Here is a 20,258-nt window from a genome sequence, read left to right as displayed (position 1 = left end):
ACGAGAACATTTTTTGCTGTCCAGCATTATGTTTTTATTTTTTCGATAAGTATCATAATTACGAAAAAAATTGTTAGTTTCCAGAGGGGACTAATGTCTCCATATAGTTTTAAGCGTTCCATATATAATTTTATGTATAATGTCTAATCTTCTAATGCATAAAATCCTAATTTGTTAAAGGGAATGCTTTTTAACCACCGTCAGAGGTAAAGGGACCGAGTCCAGCGCCCCCCTCCACTTTAACCCCTGCCTATATATAGTACATGCAAATATACAATATTCGATACACCAGACTGGGCATTGGTGAGTTAAAAATTTAATTATTGTTTCAATTATATAATACCAACTCTGAAAATAATTCTTAAATCTTAATGATATCCACGCAACATAAGTTAGAAAGTTAAAAAATGGTTTACCTGGTTTCGTTTTTTCTAATAACTGCAGCTGTGTCAATGTTCATCATAATTTATAATATTGTGTAGGTTTATAAAAGAATTAAAAACCTAATTGTTGGTGGTGAGATGGGATAGACCTATCCCAAAATTTATTCATAGACTATTGGCAGTATAGTATACATAGCCCGTTTTCAACAAACATAAAAAGTGCGATCCCCACGACGATAAAAAAATGTGTACCTGGCAAATCTTAACCTCAGACCCTAGGGTATTCTTACCGTTGGGAGGGGGTATAAAAATATCCTAGGCTTATTATGCCAGGAGAAGGTACAATTTTTTAGCACTATTTAACCCCCGGTAACAATATTCTAAGACATATTTTTATACCTTTCTAGAATTAATAGATATACTTATTTTTAACTTAAATGATTTGTCTTCTGCCATAACAAAATCTGTTCAACTTAAAAAAAAAAAATTATGATAATTAGAACTTAGATTTTGAATATAAAATGCATTATTTTTCAGGAAGTGTCAGTCCTTGATTTTCAAGTACAAAATCACTTTTATTTTCATGCATCGGAGAATTGAAAACTTAAACTTTTATTTTATAGTTTTGGCCATTTTAGAGAATTTTTTCATATTTTTTAACGCATATTTATACTTTAAATAAAGTTTTCGATTAAATTTAATTGGTAATTTAATATATTAGCTCAAGACATTTTGTACAAACTAATTATCATTTTTTTTCAATCGTAATATTTGTGATTTCGATACGTTTATTAGGTACGTCTTTGTTCATTTACAGCGCGCGATTACGGCTGACTCAATATATTATGAAGTAAGAACTGCAATTGGTTAGTTCATCAGTTGGTATTACATCGTAATTAAATTCATAGTATATTACGTGCAATTCGTATTTTTGTTTGCTAAAAAATTGTTAAAACTATTTTTGGATCATTTTTTAAAGATATAATTGCGATTAAAATTCATTTTTTGTTATTATTTTGAGTATTTTAGGATACCTAGTTTTTAAGGTATTTAAATCCGGGCTCTAATTATTACACAGGTACAGATAAATAGTAATTTGTAAGTACTATAATAATTATTATAAATACTAGTTTAATATAATTTATAATGCAGTAGGTGCCTTACTTACACGTTACAAACGTCTATACGTTACTAACCTTACTACTTTTTATAATATATTATTAAGATAATTTCGCTATATGGCATATGCTTTATTTTGCTGTAACGGCCTTTGTATATACTTACGTTAGATAATTACCGGTAAAACACGATTGCGCCCGTCCTACCTTTTTACATGCCAAAAACGCAACACGATTGCGCTCCGTGAAATATATGTCTCGCCCTTAATAAATAATGATCTTTGCCCAAGACAATTTTTAAAAATACAGTAGAAGACAAGTGTAAACTCAAAGTTGAAGTTAAAAGTTCGAGTTAACCAAGTTCGACTGTATTAATATATGATATTATAAACATTGTTATGACATTATTTTTATTTTTTCATAAACGTATTTTCCCAATGTCTATATTATGCAAGTATAAAACTAATACACAGAAAAATTTAGCTACATGGAATATTTGAAAGCAATGGGACCACAATTTTCTGCCATAAAATGTAATTTGTAATTCTATTGGGTTTTTTTTTATACATATTTGGACATATTATAATTTTAAAAAAAATATATATTATAAGTGTATACTAATGTGGACACATAATATCAATATATTATATATCATATAATATTATAACCTATTAAAAAAAAAAAAAATGTAATTCGTATTTTTCGTAATTGTATTGAGTTATTTTAGACATATTGTAAAAAAAAATGCATAAGAAACAATTTTTAACCAAACCAACAATTTAATTTTGTTGTCAGACCTAAGCCTATAAAATTAAGAAGAAAAATTGTTAAACTTGTCGAATTTGGATAACTCGAACTTTTAACTTCAACTTTGAATTACTACTTCGACTGTATTTATAAAAAGTGTATTGGGCAAAGACCGATATTTATAAGGGCAAGACATATATTATTGCACGGAGCGCAATCATGTAGCGTTTTTTGTAGGTAAAAAGGTAAAACGGACATAATTGTGCTAATTTGCTGGGCGCAATCGTGTTACGTTTTTTAAATGTAAAAAGGTAAGACGGGCGCAATCGTGTTACAGTTGATAATTACAGGATTTAGAATCTAAATTTTAGATTAATTTTCATATTGGTTTAGAAAACCACTTATATTAGGCCATGTAATAGTAGATAGGTACATACAGACCAAGACAGTTGCTCCTGATATTCTCATAACACCCCCCCCCCATGGGGACCCCCATGAATCGTAGTATATTATATTGTTATTGTAAACATTATTTTTTTAATTACGACACAATTTTGTATGTAAAATATATCTATACAGTGGTGTAATAAGGAACTTGGTGAACTATAGGGACATAGGAGATATAGCCCCTCTTTAACACAAAAATTAAATTATAATAGGTACAAATCTTTATAACTATACAACCACCCATTTGAAAAACCTGCAGGCTGCAGTGACTTATATTATTAGATAATATACAAGATAATTAACGTTACTACTGTACATTTTTTTCGTTTCGTAGGTATTTTAAATAAAAATTTTTTTTACATAAATATAATTTTAAAAAAAATATTCAGTATTTTTTGTATGTATAATATAAAGGTCTTGTGGCCTCCAACTTGGACATACCCCGATGGCCCCAGCCTAAATACACTTCTGGACCACTGTACTGAATTCTATATAGATATACGGAAGGTAACTAGTGTGAACATTTTTAGGTGACAACTTTTATTAATATAATGACGAACTGACTATAATACCTCATCAACTAGTATGCAACCAAGTTTTTTTTTACGGTTAATATAGGAGGCAAATATGTATATAAAATATATAGTACCAATGCACCGATTGCACCGATGTGTATTACTGAATATAGGTAGTTAAATAGAGGAGCTTATAATATAATAGGCATATTACATTTACATATTACATAGGTAATATTACCTATATAGATATCACATAAGGTATAGGTGGTGCTCAGAGATTAGCCCCCCCCTCCCAAAAAAAAAATAAAAATTACAAATTCCCAGAGCTATTGAAAATTTTTTAAAGCCTTCACTTCTTAGTTGGTAGGAAGATTTAAGCCACACCTAAATTACCTACATAACCACAGGTATGGTATCAAATTTAAACGCGTAGCGCTGTATAAATTCTTTTCGTTATAGGTAATAGGTATTAGATAGCTATATGTGATGCTATGACTAAATATTATGTAAAGTTATGTAGTCTACTAGTCTGTAACTTGAAGCATAGGTACTAGCATGTATAGGTAATATAATAAATTAATAAATATGATCAAAGATGTATAATAATAATACCTATATACCCATACACTATAATATACTAAAACAGGGCGATCCATTTAAATGGGTTTACTAATTATCTCGAAAAGTATTAATTTTTTTTTGATTTTTTTTTTTTACTTCTTGGTTTATGTTTTTCTAAAACTGTATAATATTTTAATTTTTTTTATCCTTATATTTATTGGTGAAACAACTATCAACTTCTGATTTTCAAATTGTAACATCTAATTAAAATATCAAGAATTATTAAAACCATTTTTTTCATGAATTTACGAGTTAACGTTTATAATTATAATTAACATTACTGGATTAATTGTTGTTCACAAGTTGTCATCAACTAAAGACTAAAGTGCATTATCAGTACATTAAAAAGATTAGGTACTATAGATATTCAGCAGACATGGATGAAATACTTCTAAAAAGTATTTAGAATAAATACTGGAATAATTGTGTGAAATAGTATACACAATATGTATTCACTATTCGAATTATACTTAATGCTTATACTAAAAATAGTAAAAATACTAAAATAGGTAGTTACTAGTTTTCAGAATAAAATATTTTAAATAATAATTATTACGCTGTGTCCTACGTGAACGCGGCAAACGCGGCAAAAAACAAAACAGCTTGTATTTCGTCGCATCGCGTCGCGACGCGAAAAAGGAACAGCATGGTCAGGATAGAATTCGTTCGCACTCGCCGCGTTTACGTAGGACACAGCGTTATACTTAATATGAGAATTAATATTTGTTGAAGTGCGTCGCGATCTAACGGAAAAGAATATCATTGTTGGATTCCTCTTTTTCGGGATCAATGACTGATAGTAAGTTTGACTTCAATTTTGTTACGACGAACGACGTGCCAGTGATACCTCGGTAACGCCGCCACTATATTACCAATATTACCCTATGGGTGCGTCCCATAGTTTTTCGTCGAACGCTTTTCATTGATAACCGCCGAAGGACGATGATAACAGTCTGTTGTGGTCAGTGACGAATTACGATAACTGCTTACAACTTATACACCGTGTATTATAGACGACGTACCTACGCTATGTGATTACTGTGATTAGTGAACTCTGAAATCACTAACTCATAATACAATACAAGTAATACATTATATAGGCACATAGCTCTGAACTCGTAACATTAACACCACCCGTTTACTGAATGAAAAATATTAACCGAACAATACGCGATAATATCTTTTTTATTTTAGTTTTACATAATGTTATTATTACACGCGTGATTAGAATTTAATATATCCGTTTTAAGTATACCTAAGATCTAACCAATGGATTTTTATCGGAACCAATAACTATCAATAATTAGTTGTTCTTTGAAATATTTATTTTATTACATTTATATTTTTACACGTTTTTACTTACTTCATAACTCACAATATAATATATTTAAGTATTACGGAAATATAAGGTACATATCTTTTATTATTATATAATATTGTTATTAACTGGTTTTAGAGTCAATCAGAAAGTTCTATTTTAATGGTTATACAAAAACTATAATCTAACATACTTAGTCAATCAGTTTTTTAATTACAAATTGTGAATTTGTCATCGCTCATTCATTATCATCCACCATATTATATTATTTTTGTTACAATATGTTGGATTTTTGTTAATAATATTGTTATTATCTACCTATCTACTTATTAGTTAAAAAAAAAATATATCAATGAATCAACCTGATTTTATCCAGTTCAAATCATCTAGTAATTTTGTTTGAGATGACATCATATTGTGTCGTTATACATTATTCAATAACTTATGTATATAATTTTTTGACTCAAATTAATTAAGTTGTTTGATGATTTTAGTATGACACAAATGGAAGAACAAGAGAAACAATTAGAGTTCGCGTTAGCGTCTGTTCAAAAGCAAGGAGTGCATATGAAAATGTGCTTGGATAAAAATAAATTAATGGAAGCACTTAAACATGCATCTGCTATGCTTGCTGAATTACGCACATCTTTACTATCACCAAAGAGCTACTATGAACTATGTATTTGTTATTTTATAATTATGATAATAATTTAAATCCTAAACATTATGCATATTTAATAATCATTTATATATTTTCAGTTATGAAAGTAACCAACGAACTATGTTACTTAGACTTATATTTAGTGGAAGAGTTTGAAAGAGGTCGTAAAGTCGATGATTTATATCAAATCATTCAGTATGCTGGCAATATTGTACCAAGGCTGTATGTATTTTCCAAATTATTTTAAAATTTCTTAAATTAAATAGTATCTTTTTTAAATATTATGAATCGTATTTTTTTTCTAGTTATTTACTGATTACAGTGGGCTTAGTTTACATAAAAACTAATACAAATTTAAAAAGAGACCTCTTAAAAGATTTAGTAGAAATGTGTCGAGGTGTTCAACATCCTTTACGTGGTCTATTTTTACGCCATTATTTATTACAATGTTCCAAAAATGTATTACCTGATGTACCAGACAATGAAGAGACAGAACATCCAGAAGGCACTGTAAGAAAGCTAATTAATATTAATACCTTTTAATGAAATAATTAATATTAACTATGAAAGTAATATTTTTAGGTTCGTGATTCTATTGATTTTATATTAATGAATTTTGCTGAGATGAATAAACTATGGGTAAGAATGCAACATCAAGGACATTCTAGAGAAAAGGAACGCCGGGAAAAAGAACGTGAAGAATTAAAAATTCTTGTTGGAACTAACCTGGTCAGATTGTCACATTTAGATAGTATTACTCTGGATAAATATCGTAAAGTAAGATACTTTAAACTATGAAAATCAATAAATTATTTTCAACTTTGATATAAGTAATTACTAATTCAAGTCAATTTTCAAAATTTTTTATAACAACAATACAATTACAAATTTAATTCGAAGAAGTGTCTTGGAAAGAACAAAATATTATGTTTTATTATTTTGTTTAGTAGGTATATTGTTAAAATATATTGCATAAAAGCTATTTGTTTTTACTTAGACGTGTTTTAATAATTTTAAAATGTATTTGGAATAAATACCTACTTGAATACTTATGAAAAATATGTAAGTATAAAAATAGTGTTCCAAATGTATTTCAAATACTTTTTAATTTTTAAAATAAAAATTAAACCAATAATACTTTTCTTCCTGAGCATTTGAAATTAGCACGAAAATGTATATTTTTTATAATTCAGAATATAATATAATTTAAGTGGTTGATACTTGATTTAAAATTTGTATGATATAAAAATGTTCAGAGTAAAAATTATTACTGCTAATAAAAAGTATTTTTTTCTGTGAAAAAAAGTTAGAATATTTGAGTTATGCCTTTTTTAATAGATTATTAAATTAATTTTCTTCTTCTCTTTTAAAAGCCTTGCAAACCTGGTTTACCATTCCTCTCTGTTGATAACCAGTATTTTTCATGTCCACGTATCGTTAAAGTTAGCTTATCTTATCATTTATTCAATATATGCCTTCCTCGGTCTACATTTAGCCTTCTTAGTTATTTCCATCTGTATTCCTCGTTGGAATTCCTTGTCTGAAATTGAAATGTTCTTCACCAAAATTCTCTTCAGTTTTCTTCTTTATTATATTTTTGATGATGTTAAGTATGATCTTGGTAGCATGTGTTAAGAGACTTATAGTTCAATAATTCTTGCACTCTGTTGCATTTTTCTTTTTAGAGACAATACCTATTCATACCCAATATGGTACTTATGTGTTATCTCGATTATCAAAATATTTCCAAGATTACCTGTTAGAATAAACTGTGTTATCTCGACTACCCAAATACGTCTTCCATCAACTACCTGTGTATATGAATCTATTTGAAAATGTATATTCCTGCTGTGTCATCTGTAATCTGTATCATCGTTATTGATAATTAGGGAACGGATTTTAATTTAATATAAAATCAAAACTATTTAAATATGTATTAGTTTATTGCTTAATAAATATTTATTTATAAATGTATAATATTTAAGTATTTAAATTGAAAATAAGATAAAATTATTAAAAAATTTAAAAAAATTTAAAAAATTTACAATTTATTCTGAATCATCATGTAGGAAACAGTTAGAAACGACATATACAAAAATAACGTGATCGAATAATGCTCATACAAATACTGATCGAAAAGTGAACGCATATACTCGTATACTGAAATTAATATTTACCTATTACTTAGATAAGATATTGAATCGTTGTCGTTTGATGTCAAAGGCATATAGTACAGAGACCTAATCGTATCGCATATTGTATCGTAAAATACTAAAATAAAAACGGAAATTCTTCAATAATACATTTAAATACAGAATTTGTATATTTATTTGTAAAATAGTTAAAATATACATGACAATTCTACAATATTACTTAATTTATGTATTTATTTATAAAAAAATTTAATTATTCTAAAATATTTAAAAATATTTAAAATAAAATTAGCATCAGATTACTTGAAATTAAATGAAACGTATACATATATCGAAAACTTTCCGATGCTATTACTACATAAAAATATTTATTTAAATTAAAATCCGTTCCCTATTGATAATTTAATTTTGTTTTCAATGTACAATTTATTATCCACGTATCTTGCCATCAGACCAGGTATTTATGTCATCAGTCAGTTGGTAGCCGTCCTTGTTACTCCGTCAGTTATTATTTACTTTATAGTACCTACATACACCCTATGACAATGGATTTTTTTAATTTACCGTCTTCAGAGAAAGAAGCTGTGCAATTTCTTCAAGAATGCGAAGTGTTGCTTAGTGTACGGATTTGTCAAGACAATCACTTGACAAAGCTATATTTTGGAAGTGTGATGTAAAAAACGGCATATTATTTTTAGATTTGTTAAGTACATTTTAAAATAGATTCCTATACAAAGGTAGTTGATTCTAACAGGTAGTCGAGATAACACATAAGTACCCAATATTTTGCTTTTAAGTTCTAACATATTCTTCCATAAAGTTGTCATTCCCATACTTTTCCTCAATCATTTCAAATAGTTTGCACTCGGTTTTCTTCATTGAATTTTTATAATAGTTCTGCTGACATGTCTTCTACTCCTGAAGCTTTTCCTTCTTTCAATTTATTTAGTGCTATATCAAATTCACAATTACATTTATTTTGGTTCTATGCATTATATTTTTGATTCTGTGATATTTTTAATATTTTTGTTGTTTTCTTCTATCAGTCATTCATATAAGTATGTATATTAAACCAATATATATTTATTATAAATGGGACATGTACCTATACTATTTTTAACCTATCCTATTAGTAACTACAGAACTTATTTTAATGACATTTTACTTCATTATCATAATTTTTTTCAGGTAGTTTTGCCTGGAATTTTGGAGCAAATTGTAAGTTGTCGAGATGCAATTGCCCAAGAGTATCTTATGGAATGTATAATTCAGGTATGCATAAATTGTACAATAATATTTAGGATATGTCTTTATACCATATCTTTTAAAAATTGATATTCTCTATTATATGAAAATATTTGATGATTGTTATAATTTAGATGATTTTAATTAAACAGAATATATTATTCTCAGGTTGATATCTAAATATAATAATAACAGTTATATAAGAATAAGAAATTATAAGTTTAAAATTAAAATTGAAACCAATCTACTTAATTATTATTGTTATGTTGTTATATCAATATTCAAATTTTCTGAAAACATCAAAAATATGACCTTAAAAATTGCAACGAATATAAAAGTAGAAACTTATGAAAAATTAATCATCAATCTCAATATAATATGCATTAAAAAAAAATTTTTTTTACAATATTCCTTAAATAATTATAACTTGTACAATGGAATAATTGCACTATAGATAAAATAGAGTTTTTTTTTATTGAAAGGTTCTATTCATTTGTTTCACAACATTTTTGAAATTAGCAGATAATAAACTGGTATTATTTTTTTATAATTTCCAAAATATTCTCAAATATGCTAAAATACTATTTATTATTTAATGAATTCAGAATTGTCTTTTTGATTCTTGTAACACTGTATGTACATGCTTGGTAATGATATGTAAAATCATAAATCCTGGTTAGGTAATAAGTAATAACTTATCAGTTATTTAATAAGTCTTATACTTTCCTAAGATTTTAATTATTATTCTTAATTTAAATTAAAAATACTGCAGTTCCTAATCCTTATTTTATAAATGTTCAGGTGTTTCCCGACGAATTTCATCTTTATACACTGAATGTGTTTTTGAAGTCATGTTGTGAGTTGCAGCCATCTGTAAATGTAAAGACTATTGTCATTTTAATGATAAATCGTCTAACAGTATTTACTTTTCACAATTCAAATGCATCTGAAGTAAAATTATTTGAAGTATTAACTGAACAAATAGCAAACATAATTCAGGTATAATGTACTTTCCTTGTATTTAAATATTTTAAGATACTGAATTGTTTCTTTTATTATATTAATATGTATGTTTAAACATAATAAATTATTTATTTATTTTTAAGAGTCGTGATTTACCACTTGAAGACACTGTGTCACTTCAAGCTGCTATGGTTGGCTTAGCTTTAAAATGCTATCCAGATAATTTAGATTATGTGGATAAATCTCTCCAGACTATTTCTGATACGTTTGCCAAGCGTAAAATTGAAAAGTATGACTTAAATAAATTTATTTTTTATAAAAATAAATATTAACATATATGTTTTTAATTATAGAATCAGTCATAAAAATCCAGTATCCAGAGAGTTGATGGCTCTAATGAAATTACCCATTGACAATTATAATGATCTTCTTTTAGTGATGAAGCTTAAACATTTCCCTGAAATTATTGAATATTTTGATTACACTGGTCGTAAAACTATTGCTATTTATTTATTACAAAATGCTGTTCAGTGTAGAACAATGATTCCTTCTGTTGAACAGGTATAATACATTTATCATACTGAAGTATTTAAGAGAAAAATTATAATTAGGTACATAAATAAATATATTTTAATTATTGTTGATGCTTGGCATTCTTATCAATAAATTTAATAAGAGATGAACTAATCTAAAATTATTAATTATTTTACTGATTTTTTTAGGCTGACATTGTTCTTACAATGGTATCTCCACTAGTTAAAGACCAACCTGATCAACCAGTTGGTGAAGAAGATCCTGAAGATTTTGCTGAGGAACAAAGCCTTCTTGGAAGGTTTGCATTTTGTGTTTAAGGTCATAATATATGATGTGTATTTTGGATTAATATAAACATTATTTGAATTAGGTTTGTTCATCACATGAAAGCAGATGAACCTGATTTACAATTTAAAATTTTAATGGCAGAGAGAGAACATTTTAGTTTAGGAGGAAATAAACGAATCTGTTATACATTACCACCTCTTGTATTCCAAGCTTATCAGCTGGCTTTGATCTATAGTAGAAAAAGAGAACAAGTATGTGAAAAAATAAATAGATATCATAATAATTACTATATTATATAATATATATTTTTAATTTTAAGGATGAACTATGGGAGAAAAAATGCCGAAAAATATTCCAGTTCTGTCATCAGACAATTTTAGAATTAACTAAAGCCGAGCTTGCAGAATTACCTCTTAGATTATTTTTGCAAGGAGCATTAACTATTTCTCAGATAAATTTCAAAAATTACGAAACTGTAGCCTATGAATTTTATTCGCAGGTATAATAATTATTTGTTAAAATATAATTTACTGCATTCTATGATATTCATAATATGCATGTTAAAAAGTACATTATTTTATATGTTTTTAAATCAAGGCCTTTACACTGTACGAAGAAGAAATATCCGAGAGCAAATGTCAATTAGCTGCTATTTTTTTACTGATTGGTACATTTGAAAAAATAAATTGTTTTGATGAAGAAAATGCTGAACCAGTTCGTACTCAGTGTGCTCTAGCTGCATCTAAATTACTTAAGAAACCAGATCAATGTCGAGCTGTAGCTATCAGCTCTCATTTATTTTGGTCAGCTCAGAATAATGTTGGACAACCGGTAAGAAAATGCTCAATATTAAGGATTGGTTGAAGTCATTATAAATTCTACCTTAAGCCTTATATAAGCTTTTGAAGTTTGAGCATTTAACAAATTTTAACATTCAAAAATTTTACCATGTCAATTTTTTATCAATTATGATTAAAGTATAACAATGTTTAAAAATAGAACTATAATTAACCCAATGTCATACTTTAACTTCAGTTAGTACTTTTAAGATTTATGTGTAAGTTTTTGAATTTATATTTTATTGTAATGTTATCTAGCTTCAAGATGGTAAACGAGTAATGGATTGCTTAAAAAAATGTGTGCGCATCACAAAACAGTGTATGGAAGTGTCTGTTCAAGTGCAATTGTTTGTTGAATTATTAAACTATTATGTTTATTTCTATGAAAGGGGCAATAATAATGTATGTATAATTTCATAAACATTTCCGACAGGGTTTAAAAAGTTTATTGTAATTGGAATTATAAAGCAATTTTAAAATTTCTAGGTATCTGTAGATATATTGAACCAGTTAATAGGTCAGATAAAAAAGGAAATAACTGGCTTAACTCCAAATGAAGAAACCGAACAGATAACAAAACATTTTGAAAATACAATTGCATATTTACAAAACAGAATTGAATCTGCCGATACAGAAGATTCAGTTTATAAAGCTTTAGAAGGTTTAACGTTATAATATTATCAAATTTATAGTTAATTCATTTGATCCAGTCTATTAATAATTATGTTTATATTTATATTTATATTCTGAATTTTTATTTTATCTTAAAGTTAATCATTGTTTATACTTTAATTACTCATAATATTATGGTCACTAAAATACAAATACAATAGCTATGAAATTTGTGTTTTTGTGATTTATGTATAATATATAATATAATTTGAATAAATTATGTTTTAAACTGTATTATACTATATTTGATTATTATAAATATTAATCTACTATAATTGGTTTTTATTGTCAACATATTTTCTATTGATAATTATTATTATTTATTTTCTTCATTAATAAATGATAATTAACAATAATTATTAATCTATATTGTAAAATTATATGTTTCTAAAGTATTGTCATTCTAAATGAATTAAATAAATTGTTGACATATTCTTCAATATTGAGAATAGTCAAATTTGTGTAACAGTATATTCAATAATATACTTATGTAACAATATATAATTTATTAGCTCCTGAGCTATGAATGTATCTTCCAAAGATGTATTACATACATGCAATTTTAACTGAATATTTAAACTTATAAAACTTTCTATAGGTACATCATACTATTTTCAAAACATGGTAATTATTTTTGAGCAATTTATAAACATAAAAAAATTTCGCAAGTTCGATATTTTACAACGATTTTTTTTTTTTGTAATTATTTAAAAATGACTTTATTAACCATCTGCACCGTTAGATATCTACTTGAAATTGTTTTCAAATATTTGTTCCATAATTTTCTATACATGTTAAAATATTTTAAAATTCTACAAGTTTCTTTATATAGAATACTAGGAATTTAAAATTTAAATTTTTTTATTCCATATAAATGGAATTTAAACATGATGTACCTACATCTGATGTATACAATTGGTTTTTAACAATATTATAGTAAATTACTCTTAACACGTAGAAATTATTGAAATTGTAAAAATAAAAGCAGTTTGGAAAATTGGAAAGCAATGATTATATTTATTTATATTTAATAATTCATAAAAAAAGTTTTACGCTTGTGCTTTTAATATTTCAATACAATCTTAATCAATAAATATTAAATAAAATAGGTAACACGCCTGTAGGTATAATATTGTTATAATTTAAATTAAAAATAATAAATTTTGGTTATTGTTTTATAACATTTCATTATTGCAATAAATAAATCGTAAACACAGACCTCTTTGATTTCAAAGTTATTGAGATCTTATTGATTTAATATAATAGGTGTACAATCAACGATATATTATTAAAGTATCTATCATCTGTGGCAAACGTCAATCGTTGTAACTCGGCATTAATTTCGGGAGACGATTCACAATTTTATATTATTATTATTTCATATTTCATGTAACTTAAGTTATAATTTTTTAATAACTCGATACTTTCAGTTATGATTTATGAATGAGATGAAGATCGATGAAGAGAAGAACCGTTCGTGGATATATGGTGTCTGAACTCTATATATATAATATATGGCTCAGCTACATTTAACCCGAAGAATCGATTTATGTGTAAGTTTGATGATCTATTCTTTTGGGGCTTACACATTTTACTTTTTAGTGTTAAAATTAATATTTATTGGCCTGTCAATCTGCTACCCAGTACTCAGGAGATGTAGAAACTATAGATGCGTATTTTATTCCCGATCGCGCAACGCATGAAATACGCAGCCACTATAACGACAACGACACATACAGATGGTATAGAATAATACATAGGTACCTATTATATTTTAACAATTAAATAAGTATAAATGGAGTTATACATCTAGGCATAATACAGTATTACATAGGTACCTACAACTGTTGTTTTTATGTAGGTAGGTATAGTTAAAAAAATGTTTATTGTTACTATATAAATATTAAATGTTTTAGTTACACTACAATATTTCAGCTCTACTATTTTACTTCTACTTCAAACAGTTTTGAAAGAAGATAGTTTCTATCTCTATTTCTAAGTATATTGTGCATTATTGTGTTGCAATAGTTAATAATAGGAATAGGAAATAAGTAATTTAATTTTTAACCTGTATATGTATAGTATAGCTACCCTTAATAAAGTATGTTAACTTTACTTCTGCCAAAAAAAGTGTATGTATTATACTATTTTATTTTATTTTTAGCATAAAATATTATTGAAATTCACTTCTAACTCAGAATAATTGAGTATTTGCGAGTGACGTATCTTACTACATATTTATCGCCTTTCATTACAACAGTGAAGGTATACCTACATGTCTGTTATGTAGGTACCTACATTTTACAATAGTGACTACCCGCAATCAATATAATAATTTTATAATCTATCATTCTATCGTCATTAAACGATTAAACATTCAATTTTAATTTAACATTTTAAAAACTTTTCATTTTATAAGTCATTATAATATAAATCTTTTAAAAATTATCCAAAATAATTTATAACTTATAACGAAATCACTATTATTGAACAAAAACTAAAAATAAATTTTAATATTTTTAAATACGGTATATACCCAATACAATTAACACTAATATATTAATGATGATTATTAATTTTGTGCACAACAATATAGATGAAAATGTTTGACTTTGCATTTTATGTATAGTAGGTTACATTTATAGGTATATGGTCATATGCATATAAATATATAATACTGTATAGGTATATTTTTATAATTTAAATCAAAAATTATAAATTTTGGTTATCGTTATATTACATTTAAATATTGCAATTTGCAATGAATAAATCATCGTAAACACATACCTTTGATTTAAAAGTTGTAATGTATATATACAGGGTGATTTTTTTATCATGAACCACTCATTATTTCAAAAAGTATCAATGTTTTTTAAAATATTTTTTTACAAAGTTTCATATTGTTAAAAAAACAACGTTTTTATGAAAAAATTATATTTTTTAATATTTTTTATCCTTATAATTTTTTAAGTTTTTTACTTTTTTGAATGGCAACCTACAGTTTTAATTTCATATTCCAAAGCAGAATATTTTTCTAAGTATTTTGATACGTAAAAATCGAATTTTGGACGAGTAGTTCATGAGTTATAAGTATTTAAAGTTTAGACAAGCGGAGTAGTGGACAAACATTTTGGGGGGTAACCCCGTACCACTCCACTCCGCCAATCTAAACTTTAAATACTTATAACTCATAAACTACTCGTCCAAAATTCGACTTTTACGTATCAAAATACTTAGAAAAATATTCTGCTTTGGAATATGAAATTAAAACTCTAGGTTGCCATTCAAAAAAGTAAAAAACTTAAAAAATTATAAGGATAAAAAATATTAAAAAATATAATTTTTTTATAAAAACGTTGTTTTTTTAACAACATGAAACTTTGTAAAAAAATATTTTCAAAAACATTGATACTTTTTGAAATAATGAGTGGTTCATGATAAAAAAATCGCCCTGTATATATATATATATTTAGATTTATCTAATTGACGTGATATAATATACAATCGATGGTATATTAAATAATAGTATCTATCATCTGTGGCAAACGTCAATCGCCATCACTCGGCATTAATTGCTGGAGACGAATCACAATTTTATATTATTATTTTTTTTTCATATTTCATTTTGTTCAAGTTATTTTTATGAAATACTTCGATACTTTCAGTTAAAAGTGAGATAAAGACAATCCGTCTCTGAAGACAGATGAAGAGAAAAACAGTTCTTGGATATTTGGCGTCTGAAATCTAGATATAGCTCAGTTATATTTAACCCGAAGAATCGATTTACGTGTAAGTTTGACAAATTATTCTTTTGATACTTACATATTATTTTACTTTTTAATATTAAAATTAATATTTATTGTCCAGTTAATCTGCTACCCGTGTAATGTAGACAGTTTTTTACTGTAAACTACACTCACACTAATCACATGCGTTATTAGTACCTATTACTACTATGTTGTTTTATATTACGCGACTACGTATTTATTATTTTTCTATCGTTGGTTAATTAATAAAATTTATTACTACTATAATATTAAAAAAAAAATTAGTCCACACCCACACTGCACACACACACACACACACACAAAATATTATCTCTTTTTTATTAGTTGTAAATATTATAGTATTAAACTATTATGATAGCTCAAAAATTATAATGCAATATCTGAAATATCTCTTATTTTAATATTTTTTTACAAATTTACTTTCTATCTGCTTAGTAGCAAAAAAAAATTTATATATATTTTTATATTATATTATAACTTATTCTTATATATCTAAAAATTGTTAACTAATTAAACTGTATTTATTATTAAATAATCTTTCATTCCTAATAAACTTATTCTAGACCGGTCCTAAAACTGTTCTTTCCCAATAATCAATAATTTCATTGTATTTTTATAGCAATATATTTTTTCTTATTTCTCTTTTTAATACGTATAGCAATACTCAATTACATAAATTCTTTGCAAATAAAATTATTGCTTAATAAACGCCGCCTTTCTCCGCCTTTTTCCGGATGCCCGCGCCAGGCGTATGGTATTATAATAATATAATAATAAAATTAATTACCCAGATAGTTTCTTAAAATAGACATTTTAGTTCAATTAATAAAAATATCTTTTATAACTGATGTTACAATTTTATTTTATAGCTGGTAATTTTTTCCAAATTCAACGTTAGAAGTTATAGGAAACTATTAATTTAATCTTAATGCATAAAACGTAAAAAAAAAGTTCACCGAGTGACAAACTGTCTATCCTGAGTCTAGACTAGTGTGACCACCGCGTGTGCTCGTTTATGAAAAATATACTTAATATTCTTATATTTATATATAATATATTTATATTTTTAGTTATAGTTATATAAATAGTGTATTACATACATACAGGAGCTCTAAATTTCCTCAGCACTTAACAGTTAATATTAATTTTTTCATTATTTTTTCTTTATTTAAATAAGAAAATTTTTATTTACAAAATGACATAATTATTAGATAAAACGTGAATTTTATTTATCTGTCTCCTGTATAAGCTTATGGTCTTGTTGGAGATAGAGAGTTTAACATAACAATAAATTTTATTTAAAAATATAATATACATAACATTGAATAAAATAAAAACATATTAGATTATTAAACTAATTAAACTCAGTGAAAAAAAATAAAAATAGAATATAAAATAAGATATACTTACATAAATTATATAATATCCGAGATAAAACTTAAATAAAGACAAAAGTTAACAATTTGGTACGAAAACAAATAACCAGTATGATTATACACCATCATTATACACCAATAAGATCACTTCTGAACCTTCCATCTCTAGCCTTTAGACGTGATTTAGCTGATATTTCATTTTTATATAAACTAATTAATAACTATATTGATGCACCTTACCTAGTAGAACATATTTCATTCAATATCCCTGCTTTTAATGGTCGAACTACTCCCATTTTCTATTTACCATCACACAGTACAAATTATTTAAAAAACTCCCCTATTCTTAGAGGCCATGTCCCTGTTGTAATAAACTTGCACCTAATATTGATTGTTTTTTTTACTCTATTATCCTCAAATAAAACTTACGTTACTAATAATAGGTAATATTTTATTTTTTGCAATCGTTTCCATTTTAGTTTATATTCTTAGTTTATTTATTATTATTAAATTATGTTATTGTACGATGTCCGTATCAACTTATTGTTAAACTTACTTATTAACTTATACTATTGGGCAATTTGCCCGTTTTATTCTTTATTCTTTGAATAAATTAATAAAAAATAATAATAAATAAACATTTACATTAAACATATTTTTATTTTATAATTTAAATTAGTAACCTTAGTACTTATAAATTGAATATTGTCCATATTTGGAAACAACCAATCAGTTATAATTGTTTAGGACATAATATATCTATTATAACTTTTTTCCCTGTTCAAAAACCAGGAACGGGTGGGACTATGAACAGTTCTATGATATTATCTCGATTTTAATTAGTCCGGAAATCTTTGATCAAACAAGGCATTTGTATAGACTGCTACAGGAGCATTACTATCTAATTTAATATTACAAACATTATTTACTTATAGTATAGGAAGGATTGGCTCAAGTACACTTTCTTGTGGAACACCACAGACAACACTTTTTTATCGCCTATAATATACCTATACCATTAAAGTTAACTAATTACATTATATTTTCTAAGTAACTATAGTAAACCAAAGTAGACTTTTGTCTTTTACTACAAAATTTGGTAGAATTTTTATTAATTTAGTAATAAACGTATAATAATTAGTATAATTAATCAACTGTATCAAATGTTTTTTTTTTTTAAATCTAAGAAGATTGCTACTTTTTTTTACTATTGTCTAAGGAATTATTTGTAAACTTAGTTACTCTTATAGTTTATATTATGTATCTTCAGTACTTGGACCGGGTCTAAAACCAAAGTGATATCTTGAAAGTCAATCGCTAGATTCAAGATATATCATTAGCCTGTTTTTTTATTATTTTGTCTAAAATTACAGCTTACAGCTAAGTTAACAACCATCGATTTTGGTCTATAATTATTTATTTAAATCCGATTTCATCCTTTAAAAAGTTTTTAATTATTAAAAAGAGTTTTTAATTATTGCAAGATACCTTGTCCTGTTACTTTCCGTTAAATATATTATCATTCGAGTTTTCATTAAGGGTTATAACATCATCTATAGGATAATCGTTTATTACATTATTTTCGGTGAATTAACTGCTACCTATATCAATGAAGAAAGTGTTGAAAATGTTTGAGATCTTATTCGGTTCGTCTGTGGCATTTAATATTTGACTATTTATTAGTATTAAATTGATTTATTTATAAATTGACAATTTTGTTTGTAATTTCATTTATTAATTTCTGATTAGATGCAACACTATTAATTAGTTTTTAATAAAAGTTTATTTCGGTGGATCTTAAAATGTATGTTAAGGTATTTTTATGTTAAGCAATTAAAGGTTTTCCGTTGGATTATGTTATTTTGTACGTGCTGATCATAGTAAACCGGCTAATACCTACGTTTATATTTAGAGCCTACGTTCTTAGTCGTGGTTGCCGAACAACTAGCATTATTTATTTTGTCATAATACTCTCGTTTATGTCATTATAACTATACAAATCTTTCCAATAATCAGATTGTAATTTAGTTTTCATTTTTTAATAGTTAATTATTTCAATTGTATTATTATTATTATTATTATTATTATTGTGTTTAGATTTTAAATTTAAATTTATTGGTTAGGTTAGTTAATTGGCAAGATAAAAATTAAACATTAAGCGGATTATTTTGACTATATAATATTATCTGTAATGGCTAAAATGCACAGGCCATACAACATTGTTGAACATTTTATTGAAATTTCAGATATGGTATTTGTCAAAGAAAATTTGCCAACTGAATATCATATTCAGCTGTATAGCTTGTATGAAATGTGTTAACAATGTTTCGAAGATGAAGTCGTGTATCAGATATTGAATCAGATATAATGTAAGTAATTTTATATTTTCTAGTAGGTTTATTTTTATAACTGATTATTTTAGAATAATAGTTTATTTAGGTTTAAAAATCTGGAGATTACAGACTGAAATCTTTACTGTATTCCTAACAAAGTATATTTTCTTTTTTTGTTTCTTGGAATTCATTTGCCTGCGGGCTCCGGTGCATCACTTCTTTTTTTTTTCATTAGGTAATTTAAAACTGGTACA

The 20,258-nt window shown here is 25.9% G+C and overlaps 1 protein-coding gene and 1 long non-coding RNA gene across 3 annotated transcripts; both read left to right on the top strand.

Moving 5' to 3' along the window:
* Positions 1 to 4,788: 4,788 nt before the first annotated feature.
* On the top strand, positions 4,789 to 12,744 carry Vps35 (Vacuolar protein sorting 35). 2 transcript variants are annotated; one of them, XM_015521902.2, is made up of 15 exons: positions 4,789 to 4,918; positions 5,647 to 5,831; positions 5,912 to 6,035; positions 6,119 to 6,323; positions 6,396 to 6,590; positions 9,155 to 9,238; positions 10,013 to 10,210; positions 10,318 to 10,463; positions 10,528 to 10,735; positions 10,897 to 11,006; positions 11,079 to 11,247; positions 11,316 to 11,495; positions 11,594 to 11,827; positions 12,094 to 12,237; positions 12,322 to 12,744. In XM_015521902.2, the coding sequence occupies exons 2-15, from the start codon at positions 5,648 to 5,650 to the stop codon at positions 12,508 to 12,510; spliced, it is 2,370 nt and encodes a 789-aa protein (XP_015377388.1). In that variant the 5' UTR covers positions 4,789 to 4,918; position 5,647; the 3' UTR covers positions 12,511 to 12,744. The 2 variants fall into 2 exon arrangements, with proteins under 2 accessions (XP_015377388.1, XP_015377387.1); XM_015521901.2 differs by having other exon boundaries at positions 4,817 to 5,243.
* A 1,790-nt stretch (positions 12,745 to 14,534) lies between these two features.
* LOC149055960 (uncharacterized) lies at positions 14,535 to 20,034 on the top strand. Its single transcript, XR_016191360.1, has 3 exons — positions 14,535 to 14,639; positions 16,173 to 16,296; positions 19,918 to 20,034. It is a non-coding gene; the product is annotated as an uncharacterized LOC149055960 (long non-coding RNA).
* Positions 20,035 to 20,258: the final 224 nt, after the last annotated feature.

The sequence above is a fragment of the Diuraphis noxia genome, unplaced genomic scaffold, assembly GCF_037042655.1.
Source record: "Diuraphis noxia isolate RWA-SAM2 unplaced genomic scaffold, SU_Dnox_SAM2 contig0004, whole genome shotgun sequence".
Taxonomy (NCBI): domain Eukaryota; kingdom Metazoa; phylum Arthropoda; class Insecta; order Hemiptera; family Aphididae; genus Diuraphis; species Diuraphis noxia.
Note: the sequence above shows the minus strand (reverse complement) of the source record. Positions and strands in the feature narration are given on the sequence as shown.